This window comes from Trifolium pratense, linkage group LG6, assembly GCF_020283565.1.
Source record: "Trifolium pratense cultivar HEN17-A07 linkage group LG6, ARS_RC_1.1, whole genome shotgun sequence".
NCBI classification, from domain to species: domain Eukaryota; kingdom Viridiplantae; phylum Streptophyta; class Magnoliopsida; order Fabales; family Fabaceae; genus Trifolium; species Trifolium pratense.
In genome coordinates this window covers 1,999,552-2,018,985 of record NC_060064.1, presented here as the reverse complement: position 1 = coordinate 2,018,985, position 19,434 = coordinate 1,999,552, and the positions used below count along the sequence as shown (strand labels likewise).

The window sequence follows — 19,434 nt, the reverse complement described above, 5'->3', positions numbered from 1 at the left end:
ATATTTTTAATTTTTTAATTTTTATTTTATTAGTTAATTAGTTAATTTGAAGTTCATAACAATGTTTTTCGATTTGATTAATTTATTAAATTTGATTTTTAAAACATCGTTTCATTTTTTTTTGACGAATACAACATATCGTTTCATAGTTAGAATGCATCGATGTAAAACTTTAATTTATATGACATGATTAAAAATTATCCAAATACTACAATATTCTATCACAATTCATATAGTCGAATTTATGAGAGAAAGAGTAAGAGGTCTATCGATCATCTAACTTTTCCGTCTACGAATCATCTAATGAAAAGCAATCTAAATAACATACAAAAATGATTATAGGATTTTTCAACCTTTTTAGTGTTATGATTAGGTAAGTTTGGATCCCCAACAACCGAGTTCCTTGTTGCAATGTCTACAACTAGACATTTTAATCTTTCGATTAATTCAATGGCCGAGATATAAAATAAAAAATGGGATAAGCAATATGACGACCTCCCTCCTTCTCCCTCCGCGGCGAAGCATCAAAGCTTACTTCATTCAAAGACCTTTGTCGCCACTCACCACATAAGTCTAAGAATTTAGAGTTTAATTTAAAATAGGAAACTAGCTAAGTGCTGAACATAAAATTATAACACTTCCAATTTCAAAGAAAACCAAAAAAATTAAGAAAACAGCCAATAAACAACATCTATTTATGATAACATGCCAAATCCTAAAAGCAAAATGCTGCAGCAGCCCATAAATGAAGCACCCTTTTCACACTACTAGTAAAAAAATAGAGAAGTAGACAAAAATTTCTACAAAATTCCAACATTGAACATATTGGGATTAATTCCATTTGTTATAATGATTCTACATGTAGCAATACTTAATCATATGCACGTTAATTAATCATTGGTTAGCATGATTCCATTTTGTCACAAATTGCAACCTAATGTAAAATGTAACACTATATACTAGCTAGTAAAACAAATTTCTTTTGTAGTATACATTTATATAAATTGGGATCTAAGATTTGGTGAAACATCGTTTAATCATAGCTAAATACCTATAATTATATATTGGTAGTGGCTTTTTAAATGTATAAATAAATTCAACAACATATCGCTCTCAATAAATTTTTCTAAAATATCATATTATATATATGCATGTAGTGTGATCAATATCAATATATCATTGTCAAAGTCAGGGAATGGATGAATGTGTTTTTTTTGTCTTGTTTGTTCAAAATTCGAAACCGCTTTCAACTTTTGGAAAGTGGTATTTTCATTTGCAAGTCGTTGTTTTTTATGTTACACACTTTTAGCATGCATCAATGAGGGTACTGTGTTTTGGTATGATGCATGGTGTGGTTTGCGTCACAGGAGAGACACGTGTACGGTCTAGATGAATTTCAAAAATAAAGTGTTTATTCCAAAATGCATGATGACAAAGTCCTTTATGTTCAATCAAACAAGCTGGCTAGAGGAATCACAAATCAAGTAAGAAAAATATATACTAATGTATGGTATGTTTGTTCTTGAATAAAAAGGCCAAGCACTCTCTATAGCTAGCACATAGCTTCACTACTGCCCTCTCTAGTTGATTTCGCCTTCGTTTGATATCACGATAGGTATGTTAGAATTACAACAACCCACCATAATTGTGACATATACATCGTAATACCAACCATATACTTCATGTTTAATATATGAAGGTTAGCTACGATAGAATTAGGGTGAGTCATTTTAACACGTGTTTGTTATTGCCGAAGAATTGAAGTAAATGTGCGGCCACACATAAGCTACAAAAGATACCTTCGTATTGTCACGGTAGAATTGCCTTTGGGATGCAAGAATAACCAAATTGTCGTAGAACCAAACAAGCAATTAATTTTGTAAAAGTTATACTAATTTAGAACATTTTTAAAATTACGGTGACATTGCGATTTCAGCAAATTCACTGTAAATATGCACAAATGGAACTATTAATTGATCTAATTTCTGCTACTTGATCCTCCTAGAATGCTTTATAGCATGATATATGTTTAGCAAGGGTCTGGATTGAATGCAGTAACTGAGTTTTTAACCGTCCGATCTAAAATTGACATCCGAGATCGTTTATAATTAATTTTATTAATATGTAATCTGAGCCATCTAAAATCGACGATCGAGATTTAGAACAGCATACTGTTAAAACAACAATCCTCGTACGTTTAGCTTATATAACAAGTGCTAGAATTTTAAGTTCTTAGATTATTTAAAATGATAAAATAAAAACTCCATTCTTACTCTTCATTTTAACTAAAAAATCAAGATAAAATAAAGCTGACTATGATATCTTTTTTTTTTTTGTAATTTTTTTTTTATGACTAACTTATGATATCTTACTTCTTCTTCACTTCAAGTGATGAATTGAAACATGCTATGGTATGTTATCTTATATCATATAGTTTTACCATATCATTCTCTCTTTCTTTCTTTCTTTATTTGATGGAATATTATGTCCTCTCTTGATCACGTGGATGAGTTCAATGAAGAATATTTATCTTATCTTAGTTAGTTCAATCCTTTTTCGAGTTTTGTTTTGATTTGTGGTCGATATTCTATCACATTCATATATATAGTTCCCTAGTTACACAACAATTTATCTAATGTTGTTAGGTACGGTATTAGTGAAGACCAACATACCATTACCTACCCACTAAGTTTGTTCTTGTGATCGATGACCGTGTATCCACAGTTTCAATTAAGTGAATTAACTATCAAAGTGTAAAATAAAATCTCTGACTTAAGCATGCAGTAGTATTAAAATTCTTATAGAGTTTATCATTAATTTAGATTCTATAAGACGTGAATGATTAATTTCTGCAATTGCACGGTAAGGATAGCCAATTTATTCAAAAAAACAAAGCCTTAATTAATGTTTAATAAAAAGCTAGTTTTATATTGAATCCAAGGTAGCTATTTTTTTTTCCTTTCAAAAAAAATGTTATAGTATGGGGATTGATAGTTTTGCTGCTTAATTAGTACTAGTTGGTCATGCTAAACTACAGTAATTTTGTTGTTCGTTTATCTTTTATTCATGTTTAATTTTTTTATATTTATTAATAATATAAACAAATTTATTTGCAATTAAAAAAAAACATTTAACTGTTGTTCGTAACAAAAAATTAATTTATTTATTTTTTGAACAAAAACTTAATTAATTTTTGTTACTTTTCGATAATTTCATCATGTGAAAACACACTTAATGTGGATCTTCTTAATCAATTCTTCATCATCTCTCAAACTCATAAAAATATCACGTCAAAGTAATAATTTGTGGGCTCAGCTTAATAACCTAGAATTAACCAAACCAACACACGAGTCAGTTTTGAAAGCCAATTTGAAGGTAAATAAAAATGTATTGGCAAATTCAATTTCAATTCGTCGAAAAAACTTTTTACAAATTCTTGAACCGCCCATAAAGTTCTACCTATCTTCTTTATGTCACCATCCAAAATACCTTTGCATAATTATTAAGATTCTCACAGTGTAAGTTCATCTCCTTCAATCAAATTCTTCTCGAGGCTTTTTTGGTCATCTCTTGCTGATTGGAAGCTTTCTTTTTTCCTCTTTCTAAAATAGAATTATTATATTTGATTATATATGTGTTACTATATAATTAGAGAAATTCTACTGTGTGCATGTGCAACATCAACATGCAAATTAAAGTATATTTATTCTTTAAGTTATTTATAGTTTGTTTGAAAGTTTTTTAATTAATTAGGATATGTAACCTCTTTAATGGTTGGATGGTTATGTGCAATTACAACAACTCATCTTGTTCTATCACACACGGTCGACCGACATTCATCAGTGGATAAACGACTGAGATCGGCGTAGGATGAGAAATACAAGATAAATGACATTTGATATATTTTCACCGTGGATAATCATCAATTAATTAATTAGAACATCCGTAATGGAACTTTCCCATATTAATTAATCCTCTCAATTGGTTATGATTATGTTCAATTTGAGTCACTCATCTCGATATACCACGAGCTCTCAACAACATTTATTCGTGGATGAACGAACTAAGATCAACACATGATAAGAAACAAAAAAAAATGATAGGAGATGGTCTCTTTCCTATTAATTAATTAGGATCCAAACTCCTCTTCCATATAGTACGTTAAATGATTATGTGTAATCTCAACCACTCATCTAGGTCAACCAGATGCAATTAGAAATGGTTATCTCATGCCATCTCTCTCATCCTCAATTTGCATTGATCCCAGTCGTTCATTCACCAATCAATGTCATTGATTGCATGTGGTAAGACACCAACAAAAGCGACATATTATATTGCACATATCCATCGACCATTAGAGAGGTTACATATCCTAATTAATTAATTAATTAATTAATTAGTACGTGTACTTTTTTAAAAAATGATCGTCCAACCCCAAAAATTGCCACTAGATTGACACCAATCCAGCCCCAAAAATTGCCACTAAATTGACACTAACTCCCGATCTCGAATAAAAAATGATCGTCCTATCAGAATCCAAAATTAGTACGTGTACTTTTTTTTTTGGTTACAAATAAAACAATTAGTACGTGTACTTGATCGGTTAACAATAAATAAATGCATGCAAATTAGTACTTGATCGGTTACAAATTAAAGTTAGGTCAGAATCTTAGCTCAAGTGAGGAGTTTCAGAATGGAAAAGGTTGCTCTTTTTCTGATCTCATGCATGTTTGTGTTTGAAGGTAGCACATGGATTCTGTGCAACTCTTCTTCATTCATTCATTCATTCATTCATGTCATATAACTAAACATGACCCTTTTTTCTCGCTTGCCTTTACAAGAATCTCTGACAGCATCAATCTTCATTGTTTTCTTTTTCCATTTCTATCATGAATCTGTACGCTAGCTGCTCGTACTTCCGACCGTACATACGTGTCATTACCAAGTGATCATTGAATCCCTTTCTCTAGAGCATGGATCCTCTCCGGTACCGGAGCGGAGGAAGTCCAGTAGAAAATCTACGCCCTTTATTATTATTTTAATAATATAAATTGCATGTGTCAAGAGAAATGGATGGATGAGATCACTATTGAAAAATTTAATCGCAGGGAACTCTCCTTTCTCTATGTTCTTCTTACAAATATTAAATTCCTCTATGAGGATTGCATGCTATTTTTTTTGTTTACAATGAGTTGAGAATCAAACTCATGACCTATAACGTATTACCCAAACCTCTCACTACAAGACTAAACTTAGTGGTTTGGATTGCGTGCTATTTTAACAACAAGCAATTTCATATTGTTCTAAGTCTCAATCGTGGAGACTCAGATTATATATTAATAAAATTAACTATATGCGATTTTAGACGTCGATTTTAAATCGGACAGTTAAAAACAGTAACCATATCATGCGGTTACTACGTTTAATCCAGTCCTAGAGTTTGTGCTCACACTTCTTCAAGTAGATCACCATTAAAGAACATGTCGTCTAAATCACACAAGATTCGAGAACTCTGTAAGGGTAACCCTTGGTGATCGATGTCAATTATAGATTAATACTCGTATATAGTAAAATTAATTCATACTATTGTATTTTACCTTGCTAGAATTACTACAAAACTCTATTTGTGTGCAAAAAATATTCGATATTTAGTACAAAAATCAACATTATGCACGGTTCTTTGACATATACGCGGCGTGGCCTTTCTTTCTTCTTCGGGGATAAAAATTAATTGTGAATAATTTATCTAACAATTAATAAAAATTATTTACATAAATAAATTTGTACATGAAGTAAAAATTATTTGTAGATGTTACATACAAATTTATTCATGTAGCTTATTCAATTGTTAGATAAATAAATACCTAAATTTTACAGTAGATAAAATATATCTCACGTTATTTTTTGTCCTTGGATGGACACTTGAATAGTCATTGTTTACTATATCATGTTTGATGTTTCATTAAAAAAGAAATTGACGATGACTATATATGGTCGTGCAGGTTTTGGCATATTAGGGAGGATAACAACAGTAGTTGGATTCATTGGATTTTTCATTTTTGATGTTAAAATGAGTTAGCTTTGCCAATTTTATGTAAATTAAAATGCACTTTGAGTTCTCCACACATTAATTTCAAAATAAAAAATTTCTTTTAAAAAGAAACTCCTTTTTTTTAATAAACCAATAAAATATATTAAAAGAGAAATTAAGCATAAGATGTGTCTTAAAAAAATAAAGTTTACAAACACAAAGTCAAAATAAAACAAAAATATTGGTTGATTAATCATCATCTCTAAACAAAATATAGGATTAAACCACGAATAACTTGTATGATATACCAATGAATTTTCTCTTTCCAAATTTCTTTATATACACAAGAAAACTTCTGACATCTATCTTGGGCGCTACCAATTGAGCTAGACGGGCACTTCCTAATATCTATCCACTAGTGGAAAAAACACTTTATAGAAAACTTCTTAGGTCGGTTAGCGTTGCCACCTGACTTAAGAACACGTGCGGTGGCAACTCCGTAAATACGTTAAACTTTTTGAGGTCGGTTCTTTCATCAACCGACGTAATAGATATTAAAAAAATAATATTAAATTCAAATAAAATTCATTAATTTATAAAACCTTTTTGTTAAGTCAGGAGTCGGTCAGCTGACTTAAGAAACCTCTTTTGTTAAGTCAGGTGGCCTTTAACTGACCTAAGAAGTATCTTTATTTTTAATAATAAATTGAATTATAATGTGGCATATGAGAATCGAACTCACCTCCTTAACATAAAAAACAAATCCTCTTTACCAAAAAAAAAAATCCTCTCATTCTTCTCACTGTTCTAGACTCTCAAATCCACCCTCTGTGAACAACGTCTATCAGCGAGCTCCTCCATAAGCGATTAACTTCCTTCCACGACCCCCCTTTATCCGCGACACCAATATCTCACACATTCGAACTCCTTTTCTTCGGCGGAGTCTCCCTGCTCGTTCTCTCGATATCTCTGGCAAACGCAACTACTAAAGGAAACTTCAATTTGCTTTCTTTGTCTCCGGCCAAAACGGCCGGTGAAGGAAGTACCTTATGCATCTTTTTGTCTCCACGCATCTCAATGTCTCATGGAGCCATGCCAACAAGCCTCAGCTTCTTATTTCGTAAGTCTTTTCTTTCAACTTTAGATTGGGATTTTTCTAAATTGTGCCAAAACCCTAACTTGCCTCCGGCTTGTCATACTTTGTCAAGAAATGAGAAGAAAAGCTTTTGTGAGTGTCTACGTAGCATAAAAGTGCCTCATGGTTACTCTTCAAATGTCAAGAGTCTTGTCTCATCGAAAGATTTGAAATTGGTTGGCCTAAAGTCTCATGATTGTCACGTATTGATGCAACAACTACTACCAGTTGCTATTCGTGGCATATTGCCTAAAAAGGTTAGAGTTGTCTTAACTAGGCTTTGCTTATTCTTCAATGCTATTTGTAGCAAAGTCATTGATCCTAAAAAATTAGATGAGTTGGAAAATGAAGCTGCTGTTATCTTGTGCCAACTGGAGATGTATTTTCCTCCTTCTTTTTTCGATATCATGGTTCACCTAATTGTTCATCTAGTGAGGGAGATTAGATTGTGTGGTCCTGTTTATTTGAGGTGGATGTATCCAATTGAGCGATACATGAAGATCTTAAAAGGGTATGTGAAGAATCAACATCGTCCTGAAGCATCTATTGTTGAGAGATACATCGCAGAAGAAGCTATTGAGTTTTGTTCTAACTACATGTCTGAAGCGGATGCTATAGGAATTCCTATGTCTCGTCATGGTGGAAGATTTGGAGGTATTCGGGGTTTAAAACTTAAACGCATGGGTCGAGAGGAGGTACTTCGAGCACAATTGTATATATTGAATAATACTGATGAAGTTCAACCTTACATTTCTGCTCACAAAAAGATTGTCAAAGAAACATTTCCTCGAATGAACGAAAAATGGGTTTTGAATGAGCATAACAAGACTTTCTTAAAGTGGTTTAAAGAAACCATTTTAGCTGACAATACATGTTCTGAAACATTAAAACGTCTAGCAAGGGGGGCTAAATTTGATGTCATAACTTGGACTGGCTATGATATCAATAATTTTACATTCTATACAAAGACTCAGGATGACACCAGTACCGTGCAAAACAGTGGGGTTATGGTTGTAGCTGAGTCCATGCACTTCTCTAGTTCAAAAGATAAAAATCCTGTTATGGCATCAATACCTTACTATGGGATCATAGAAGAGATTTGGGATATTGATTTCATTACATTTAGGGTTCCTCTGTTTAAATGTAAATGGGTTGATACAAAAAATGGTGTTAAAATTGATGAATTTGGTTTTACGTTGGTGAACCTTGAAAATATAGCTTATACGGATGAACCTTTTATTATGGCATCTCAAGCAAAACAAGTGTTTTATGTTAGAGACCCTTCTAGTTCTAACAAAAAGTGGTCAGTGGTTCTCAAAGGTAAATGCAACCACAGACCTAATGACAGTGAGCATGCAACGCTAGATATTTATGAGACTCCTTCTTTCTCACAACGGGTGCCAACTTTAGTTGAAGATACGATTGGTGACGAGGTGTATGCCACTCGTGAGGATCATGAAGAAGGGATATGGGAAAATACTCAAACTGTATCAGGAAATTAATATTAGGATATTAGTTTATTTTAAATATTAGTTTATTTTATGTCATTTTATTCTATTAGCATTGACCATTGTATTTAAAGGCATGGTGCCTCATTTTGACAATCAATCAAACATTTTGATCTAAATATGCAATTTTTAAGTAAATTTTTTTATTGTCTCATGTACAATAGTTTTGATCATATAATCCCCCTTATATTTCATATTATTGAGCTTGAATTGTTATTGACCATTATTATATATTTTTTTTCTCTCTAAACAGACACATGGCTGATGCATCAACTCCTTCTCAAAGTGGGTTGAATACTCAATCAACCAAAAAAAATGTAAGAGGTTGCACCCGGATGAAAAAGTTGGAACTTTTGTCAGCACGGGGTGAGAGAAAATCGATTGATTTCAATTCAGATGGACGTCCTATAGGGAAAAATGCACATGATTTCAAGTATCATGTGGCTTCCCTTGCTCGAGAGAAAATCAGTATTCTGATTGATGAGTGGGATAAGGTTGGTAGCGAAGACAGAAATGAAATTTGGACAGGACTTAAGGTAATTTTAATTGTGTTTATCACAATTGTACATAACTTCAGTATTTTGATATGTACTAAATCTTCTATTTGTTGTGTGACATAGCAAGTATGGGATATTCCTAAAAATGCTGCTGCTGATAAGAAAACGATGATATATGCGGGTGAGCGTTGGAAGGCCTTTAAAAACAGCTTAACCAGTAGATATATAGACGAGAAAGGAAATAAGTTTGGCAAATCTGCTGCTGATGATTACTCTTATATTGGTAAAGAAACGTGGAACGATTTTGTTAAGTCGCGAGAGGACCCTGCCTTTCTGGTTAGTTGGCTTTATTATTTAGTTCATCAATCAACAAATTATTTAGTACTACGTAATGAATTATTGTGCTATATAATAGGAGAAAAGAAAGAAGGGGCAGGTGGCTCAGTCTTATAATAAATATCCCCATAGATTGTCTCAAGGCGGATATGCTTTGCTCGAGAAAGACATGATGGCAGATAAGTTAAAAAAAAGAAAAGAAGCAGCTGGAGGGGCAGAGGTTCCACCTCCATCTCCACCACAACGTCATGAAAAGTGGAAGCAAGCCCGACTAAAACCATCAGGAGAGTATACATCAGAAGCCACGCGTCTTATTGCAGAAAATATTGTAAGTAGTTATACAATTGTGTTTCTTGCGCTTCTGCCTTTTTCCCAATTTTTTAATCTGCCTCGATATGTGTGTATAGACTCAATTTGTCTACTATGTCAAATATGTGTTTGGAAAAACTGTGTTGAAATAACATAGCTCATGGTTATATTTATTCTTATCTTATCTCTTATGTCTATCTATTCTTGTTGAGTTGGTAATATTTGATGAGTTTATGCATGTCTTTTTATGTTTATGAATTATGATTGTGCGCTGAGTTGATGAAGTCTTTGATGCATATGTTTATTGAGTTTATGCATGTGATTTTAGCAATATATAATTGGCCATATCAATGCTTTTAGCAAAATAAAGAGTATAATTGGTCAATATAGAATGAATTGAATAGTATGTTGCAGAGCAAAATGGCCAAAAGTGGTTTGCAATTTCAACATCGTGTCTAATCTTCTCTTTTAAGTAATGGAAGGAAGGCCAATTTGAGCAACTAGTCCCCACCTTCCATTTGCATCATGATGTACAACATGTTGCATTATTAGAGGTAATACAATCTGATGCAGGTCTTGATGAAATTTTAAGTGTGCCCATTAAAACAATGTTTGTTTTCCCTCTTTGTAACCAAAAAAAAAATGTTTGTTTCATCCGATGTATAAGTGCAACATGCCATGTATAAGTATCCCTATGAATGAGTTAAAGCTTCTACAACTTTGTTGAGGTAATTATTCTGCCTTTGATAATAGTAAATGTATCATGGTATATGCAATTTTCTGGGGCTAAATGTCTCATGTGGGTTTTTGCTGGTTTTCCTTTAGTTTAAATAATGTAAAAACATTGTTTTATTGGTCTGTTGCAAACATATGTTGATCTATTTTGCGAGTATATTGATCAGTTTTTTACTAATTATTGATTTTGAACTGATGATATTTGTAGGATGCTCTGGTGTCAGAAGGGACCTTTGTCCCACAAGGACGACACGATATTTTGACAGAAGCCACAGGGCGAGGTGAGCACCCTGGTCGGGTTCGGGGTGTTGGTGGGGGTGTGGGGATTCGAGAATACTTTAGATCTCATTCTTGTAAATATTCCGGTACCCCTCCTGTTATGAATAAAGAACAAATAGAGGCCATAAAGGCTGAGCTTACTAAGGATATTACAGCGCAAGTGATGCGGGATATATCTTCGTTGCCAGCTTTCTCTGAAAAATACACAAATAACCCAGTTTGTTCTCCAAATACCACTCTACAATATGAGAGCACAAAGGCTAGTTGTTTAGAGTTGCCGCATATGTCAGATGATGATCCGGAGGATATTCCTGAAGAGTGTGAATTGTATATTGAAGGAAGCAATCATGTAGTGGCATATGCTAATGTGTATAGGTTGGGGCCCAATATACATAATCAAGTGTTAAATAATGATATGGTGAGAGTGGCTGTTACCAAAGTGATATATGCAAATGCTAAATTACCTGTGCCGACTGATGAGGTTACAACTGTTGGTGACGCCCCCAATACTTTCATTCAATGGCCCAAAAGACTTTTGCAACTTATTTCTAACAAGGTATTCATTACAATTATTATTATCTTTTTACACAATTGAGATCTTTTAAATATGTTGTCTAATATTTTATCATATTTAGCATGTTCGATCTAAGAAATATGATGCTCCACCGAAAAAGTCGGAACCTATCTGTCAAAAATTAGGGGTAAAGGCAATGTATATAGATCAAAATTTGAAGTTTAATGTTGAATTCGGTGGGACAAATGCCTTTATTGAGCTCCCAAGGGAAGATATTGTAGACTTGTGTATGGGTACAAAAGAATTAGGGATCAGTATTTTACAAGTGTGGCTTATGTAAGTATATTTTATTTTTAAATTTATTAATTTATGATTAACTTAATTTCATTTATAATGTAAATAACTTTTAATATGTTGTAGATATCTTCATCGTCGTTGTATGGAATTGGGCAACAATAACGTTTATGGATTTATTGATCCGCAATTCACTCATAGTCAAAATGAGCGTGGTAGTGTTCAGTCCTACATACAAAAGAAGATGTGTGATGATAAAAAAGAATGTTACATTGCTCCTTATTTAAACAAGTAAGAATTTTTTTTTCTTGATAAAGTCAATCACTTATAATTGATATAAATTAATTTAACACATTAAATTGTATGTTGCCCTTGTAGTCATCATTGGCAATTGCTCATTATTAATCCTACGAAGCTTGAAGTAGTCTTTCTATGTTCATTGGGAAAGAAGCCGGATAAAAAAATCTGTGACATAGTTGAAACGTAAGTATTCAAATTATATACCGTACATAAACTATGTGATATGTTTTATTATACAAATCTAACGAATATTTCTTAATGCTACAAATCTATGAGTGAGGAAGCCTGCATTTGTTTTTCTTCTGTTAGTTTATTGTATTTCCTCTTGTTGCCTAGGCAATTTGATTTATTTTGGTTTAGGGATTGTCATTGTTTGTAGATGTTTTTAGTCCATGGATGTAGGCTTTGTGTCTGTTAGTTTAGGATTTGTTATTTTTGCCATGTACTGTGTTTGCAGTTCTGGTTTTGTACCTTTTAGTCCATGAGCATTACTTGTGCATTTGGATATCTATTAATAATATATTTTGCTGACTCTAAAATTTTTTGTAGAGCTTTGGGAGCTTATAATAAGTTACAACGTGCGAGAAAGCAAAAGAAAGTAGAATGGTTCTTTCCCACCGTAAGTTGTTAACTTTCTATTTAAATGAAAATATATAACAGTTTTTGAATAATAATTACTGACTAGTCGACATTCACATTTGATCATATTATATTTTAGAGTCAAAAGCAACAAGCTAGTTATGAGTGTGGCTATTACATCATGATTCACATGTTGAACATTATATCTGCTACTATTGTTTGTTCATGGACACAGGTAAGTAATAGAGTTATTTTAACAAGTTGTATCAATTAATTAGGACTATATTTTTTATGTTGATATAATAATTTAATGTTATGTCAACTTTTATTTATTCAGATATTTCGGGATTCAAAGCCATTTCAAAAAGATGAAGTTAAAAATGTTCAAGAACGCTGTGGAAACATGATATTGGAACATATTGAAGTAAGTGCAGACAATGATATGAATTAGGGTGCAATTCTGTGTTGGATGTTGGCTATAGTCATTAAGGTTCCTACTTTTGATTGTATTTTGATAAGTACGTTGTTGTTTCACCCAAGTAGTTACTCTTGTTTATGCTTTTTTTATAAGACTAGTGTTATATCTGTTGAGTTTGCATTTTAGTGCAAAGCGCAATGTACCTATTTTGATTACAATGATGTTTTAATTTTATATGACAATATTTTCTTCTATGGTTTTATTATTATTATTATATATTTTGCAAGCAGTGTATGCTATATGTGCCACCCAAATAAAAGTGTCATTACAAAAAAAAAACTGCTTAAAAAAAAATATCCACAAGAAAAAAAGCATGCGTAGAAAAAAAAAAAAAAAATCCAACGTAAAAAAAAAAAAAAAAATCAACTTTTTAGGTCGGTTGATTATATCCGACTTAATAAAGAACTTCTTAAGTCGGGTACAAAATCGGACTTAAGAAGTCCATACATCTTATGACTGTAATTATTAGGTCAGGCTCGGAACCGTCTTAAGAAGTGGATTCTAACAGACCTAAGAAGTACTTTTTAAGTCAGGTCAAATACGACTTAAGAGGTGGATTCTAACAGACCTAAGATGTACTTTTTAAGTCAGGTACTTATCTGACTTAAGAAGTGGATTCTAACAGACCTAAGAAGTACTTTTTAAGTCAGGTCAAATACGACTTAAGAGGTGGATTCTAACAGACCTAAGAAGTATTTTTTAAGTCAGTTTCCAAATCCGACTTAAGACGTCAATACTTCTTATGTCGGCTTTTCTTAAGTCAGACGCGGAACCGACTTAAAAAGTCAATTTTAACCGACTTAAAAAGCGTTTTTTCCACTAGTGATCTTATCTTAATGAATATCATTTGTGCTATATTTCATTGTTGATAAAGAAAATAATTAATATTATTGTGCTGTTTATGCAACCAAACGTGACTCAATCATTTTCGTCCATAATAGTTAGGAATTGAAAGAATTTTGATCAACTATATAGAATATACTAATTGTCTTGCCGAAATGTGCGCAAAAAGAAAACAAGTAGGTATGTTTGTTTCGGGGATTAAAATTATAATCCTAGGATTATTATTCCTTGGAACATTATTGCTGGGAGTATTATTCCTATCAATGTGTTTGGTAAATAAATAAAGTTCCTTGGAACATTTTTAAAATAAATTCAATTAACATTTTAAAATATTAAAATAAAAAAATAAATGAGTTAAAAACAATGGGAGAGTGGGGAGTTATGGGTGGTTACATCTTATTCCCATGGGAATATAAGATTCCCACCATTTAACATGGGAATGAAAAGTGGGAAAGTCATGTGTAATTTATATTCCAAGGAATAAAAAATTCCTAGGCATAATTTTTTAAAACTTGAAACAAACATAGGAATTAAAGATTCCCAAAGTCACATTCCTGGGAATAAATTTATAATCCATGAAACAAACACCCCCTAAAAGTATATCAGTACTCTGGCTGCTTCTCCATGGACAGTAGAATCTCCTTGCTGAATTGTGATTGATTAGATGTTTTGTAGCTTTCCATTCGTTTAAATAAATTCCTTTGTCTATGAGTGGTGCATGATGCACAAGTTATCGATAAGACCATATATAATGGTAGTGTTGAGTTTGAACTCAACATGCAAAAAGGGGTGCAATGGTTGTTGAAAGAAGTGTTGAGGTTGATGTGGAAGAGAGAAGTGTTGAGAAAACTCAACAATGTTGAATCTGATCAATGGGACACGTGGCGCAATTCTTTTGGCTAAAAACAGGCGCGTGCATTACACACGCGGGCAGGGAGAGTGGGCAAGCCTAGACGCGGAGAAAGAAAGAGCTTTTGATAAGATGCAGCCACGTGGTTGGCTGCGATTGGCTGACTGAATTTTTATCCATTTAATACTTTGAACTCAATTATTTCGTTGCAAATTAATTTTATTTATTTATTTTTTTTACCAAATTTTTTTTCTATAAATAGAGACTTGGTTCATTTAATTTGGACACAGAAAAAAAACCAAGTTTTTCACCATCTTAATAATAATTTCAACACCCAAAATGGATTCCAATAATAATTTCAATTTTAAAGACCCAAAATTCTTCTAATTATCCCAACAATTATCAAAATCCCAACAATTTTCTAAATCCCAATAATTTTCAAATTATTTGTATCGTACTAATTATGTTACTTGTGTATTGTATTTTAAATTAAGTTAAAATGATTTGTATCGTATAAATTATTTAAATAAATTTTGTTTTTATTAAAAAAAACTAAAAAATAAATTGTTAAGTGTTTATTATTTTAATTTAATTTTAATCGATAATTGTAATTTTATGTAATCATAAAAACAAAAATTTAAATTTAAATAAGAATATGAAATAAAAGTTGAATGAAAAAACCATTGGAGAGGGTAAAAGTTGAATGAGTGTTGAATGATTTGGTGGAAGAAAGAGAAAATGATGTGGAGTGTTGGAAGTTAAAAAAGTGGGTATCGAGTGTTTAAACCATTGTAGATGGTCTAATATTATAATGAGTACGAAAGTGATAAAAATAAAGTTTATATTTATAACACTTCTCTTTTGTTTTTGTTTTGATGATATTTCCTTTTTTCAAAAGGAAGTTTATAACACAAGGCCGAGAACGTTTAGATAAGATGTTATGAGTCTCTTCTAACTTAATAATTAAAGTTTTATATTTGATCTCTGACTTAAGCATGCAAAAGCTTAATACTCAAATTAAGGAATAGCTATATTATATTCAAATTTTCTAATTTTTTTTATTTTTATATCTCTGATTTTATTATTTATTGAGTTAACACTAAATGTAAGAACCTGCACTTGAAAACAACTGCTGGGAATCTTGATCCCAAGTGGTCATGAATGACATTAGATTCCAACATATAGTTATAATGACACACATACTTCTATTGTCATACGTCAAAGTTTTTGCAAGAAAGAAGAAGAAACTCAAACCAACAATTGGATATTACATGGATCAAAACTAAAAATAAATTCATAGAGATCAAAATAATGACGTAATTCTAATTTTGTACAGTATATTTGTGGACTAAAGCCAAAATATTATTATCAGGTCATATTGGGAATAAAATATTATATTTTTTCCCAACATTAAATATGAGTTAAAACATTAATGTCGGCTAAATACAATTTACATATTTATTTTTTATTGTTTTTAGTTGAACTAATATCAATTAAATTATTATTCAATCGTAAGTTTATGAAAGATTATAAACTTATATTTCCAAACAATAATATATGTCGCCGTTAGAATTTTAAATGTCGTGGTCCACTTGGGGGACGGTGAGAATTTGAAATTATAATCTATTTTATGACTTGTAAAATGATTGCAAATTTAATTATCATTCTCCGATTTGGGCAAATAAAAAATTATAAGTAAAAAAAATAAAAATAGAAGTAATTAATTAAAAGTAATTTTTTTTATAAGCAATTAATTAAAAGTGATGTTATATGAACACCCATGCATCACCAGGTTAATTGTGTAGTTAAAAATGTGATTAATTCAATTGAACTAAATTTGTGATTTAATCAATTCAATAAGCAACAAAATTTGTGATTCAAACTAAATAATATAATCATAATTTTTAAGCACATTTTTTGTCCTTAGTTATCACTCGATTCTCTTTGGATCTGAAATATGGATGATAAAACGGTGAAAGTCGTTGTTAAAACTTTTAGTTGGTTGTTGTTGGCGGTTGAACTCGATGTGAAGAAGGGGTCGTTATCTGCACACAATCCGACAATCAAGTCATTAAACGTTGTAGAGTGTGAGGTAATTTAGAGTTAAATATCACTTACCAGAAATTGCCTTTTGCATATCTTATATAAGAAAAGAATTAAAGTTGTAAAGACTTGAAATATTCTTCTACCCCTTTGATTGTGACAATTGTTGTCTAACGGCAAAGCGGCTGTTTCAGACGGTCCACGTGTCCTTGTTAAGCGGTAATCACCTATAATCAAAATGTGTATAACGTATAATCTATGTTGTTATTTTATGGATCAGGTCACCCGATCCAACACGCGGATACATCTTATGCCCATGTCCGAAACACTGTTATATAAAAGGGGTATTTTCATAAAACATTTTTTTATTACTTATTAAATTAAATTGTTTATAAATTCTAATTCAATTTACAATATTAATATTATTTAACTTAGTTGTGTATTTTGCCTAAGATATGCATTCTTCTACTTATACACTTCATCTCTATTTCATTTCACGTGCAAAGAACTGTCCAAATTGTGTCTTCTTCACCTCAACTCAACTCAAAACCCCTTTTTATAACCTCAAAATCACTCACTCCTCAGTCCTCAACAACACACAATTAACTTCGCTTATTTTCATCATCATCATCACCATCTTCTTCTTGTTCTTGTTCTTGTTCTACGCATGTGTTTACCAGAAGAAGAAAGAGAAAGAGAGAAAGCCATGGCACTAGAACCAACTCTACTATATCAACATCAACAACAAGACCCTTTTACCTACGGATTCAACAAAGACCTCTACAACTACAACTTGTTAACAGATTTTGAAGCTAATAGCTTTGACTACAGTACTTCTAACTTCAACCTTCAAAATGATCAACAACAACAAGGTTCTGTTTCCACTTTTATCAATAACCAAACAGAGAGTTACCCTTTTCAAACTAACAACTGTTCCTCATCAGAACAACCACCATTATTGTTGCCACAAATGGATGAAGTAGAAGCACTTCATGTTACAAATCCATGTTTAGAAGATAGCTCAATTTCAACTCGTTGTCGTCCTAAGAAACGCAGAGTCAAAACAAGTAAGAATAAGGAAGAAATTGAGAACCAGAGAATGACTCACATTGCTGTAGAACGTAACAGAAGAAAACAAATGAATCAGTATCTCTCTGTTCTTCGTTCTCTCATGCCTGAATCTTACGTCCAAAGGGTAATTCTATTACTTCTTTGTACTAAAAAGTAACATTTTATGGTTTTAAATTGTGGTCGTGATCTTAGTTACACTCCGAATCTTTGTATTGTAAGTGACAGAGTAGCCTTGCTGGCACGATCCACTAAGATTCAGTCTTTATCGCTTTGATTTGTTAAAAAATATTGAGGTTCCGATGCGTAGACCACAAAATCTTTTATATTCGGTCTGCAATTGCTATCTATAAAGCGCAAATACTTCTCGGATTAGACATGTCCCGATGTCGTATACGTGTCAGTGTCAGACATCAACACGATACCATATTGACATGTCGGTGTTCATGTCATGTCTAGTGTCCGTGTCCATGCTTCATAGATTGAGGTTACATACTACAATTTAAAACTATATTTTATTCTGTTTTGTGAGATGAGTTTTGTGATTTGATTGATGGATTTTGCAGGGTGATCAAGCATCAATTATTGGGGGTGCTATAAACTTTGTTAAGAAGCTTGAACAAAGATTACAATTTCTTGGTGTTCAGAAACAAAAAGAGGAAAAAATTGATACTATTGTTGCAAATAAAAACAAGCCCTTTTCTGAATTTTTCACTTTTCCACAATACTCAACAAATGCTATAGTGTGTGAAAATTCTGAAGCAAATAATGGTGAGATTGAGAAAATGGGTGAAGTTCAAACTAGCAATATTGCTGATGTTGAAGTAACAATGGTTGAAAGCCATGCAAATCTCAAAATAAGATCAAAGAAAAGACCAAAACAGCTCTTGAAAATGGTTTCTAGTTTGCATGGAATGTGTTTAACAATCTTGCATCTTAATGTCACTACAACTGATGAATTTGTCTTCTATTCTCTCAGTGTTAAGGTTTGTTTGTGGTCCCTTTTATTTCACTCTTTAATTAGCTTTCTCTATAAGTTCTTTTCTTCTTAAGCTATTCTCCATGTAAGCACTTAAAATGAAATTAGTGAAAGTGTATTTTTGATTTTTTTTTTTTTTTTGTATATCTTGAAGGTGGAAGATAATTGCAAGCTTGGATCAGTGGATGAGATAGCTGCAGCTGTATACCAAATGTTGGAAAGGATTCACCAAGAGACATTATCAATATTAAATTAAGATCTAAACCTACTTAAGCTAATTTTTTGCCTTTTTAAACCTTAAGATCTCTTGATTATGGTGAATATTAATTTTCTCTCTTTGCTCTTTCAAGATTTATCTAATTATTGCAAAGGCTGTTTAATACTTTATGTGGGGGCTCCTTCTTGTAGGAAATTTTGTTGGTTTATTCCTTCTTACATAATCTGTTTTTCTAGTAAGCTACTTTTGATCATTCTAAATTTGTCTTTCTTTCTTTTATTTTTCTTTTTTTCCTATGGGGTCTAGGTGGTGAGTGCAAGTCAATTCATTCCACCTTGTTTTCATAGTGGCAGGTCATCTTTGAGAATATCATAAAATAAACCTTGTGATAATATCAATTGATGATGTTAGGAACTTGCCATGCATATACTAATTAGTC

The 19,434-nt window shown here is 31.9% G+C and overlaps 2 protein-coding genes across 2 annotated transcripts; both read left to right on the top strand.

Annotated features, from left to right (window-relative positions):
* The first annotated feature begins 6,790 nt into the window (after window positions 1-6,790).
* On the top strand, window positions 6,791-13,189 carry LOC123890885. The gene is made up of 11 exons (XM_045940614.1): window positions 6,791-7,151; window positions 8,928-9,210; window positions 9,295-9,507; window positions 9,587-9,835; window positions 10,760-11,386; window positions 11,466-11,680; window positions 11,765-11,929; window positions 12,017-12,121; window positions 12,488-12,557; window positions 12,657-12,752; window positions 12,855-13,189. Exons 1-11 carry the CDS (start codon window positions 7,081-7,083, stop codon window positions 12,966-12,968), a joined length of 2,208 nt encoding a protein of 735 aa, XP_045796570.1. The 5' UTR covers window positions 6,791-7,080; the 3' UTR covers window positions 12,969-13,189.
* A 3,997-nt stretch (window positions 13,190-17,186) lies between these two features.
* LOC123890884 (transcription factor bHLH96-like) lies at window positions 17,187-19,165 on the top strand. The gene is made up of 3 exons (XM_045940613.1): window positions 17,187-17,926; window positions 18,366-18,785; window positions 18,933-19,165. The coding sequence occupies exons 1-3, from the start codon at window positions 17,399-17,401 to the stop codon at window positions 19,032-19,034; spliced, it is 1,050 nt and encodes a 349-aa protein (XP_045796569.1). The 5' UTR covers window positions 17,187-17,398; the 3' UTR covers window positions 19,035-19,165.
* The last annotated feature ends 269 nt before the right edge of the window (window positions 19,166-19,434 follow it).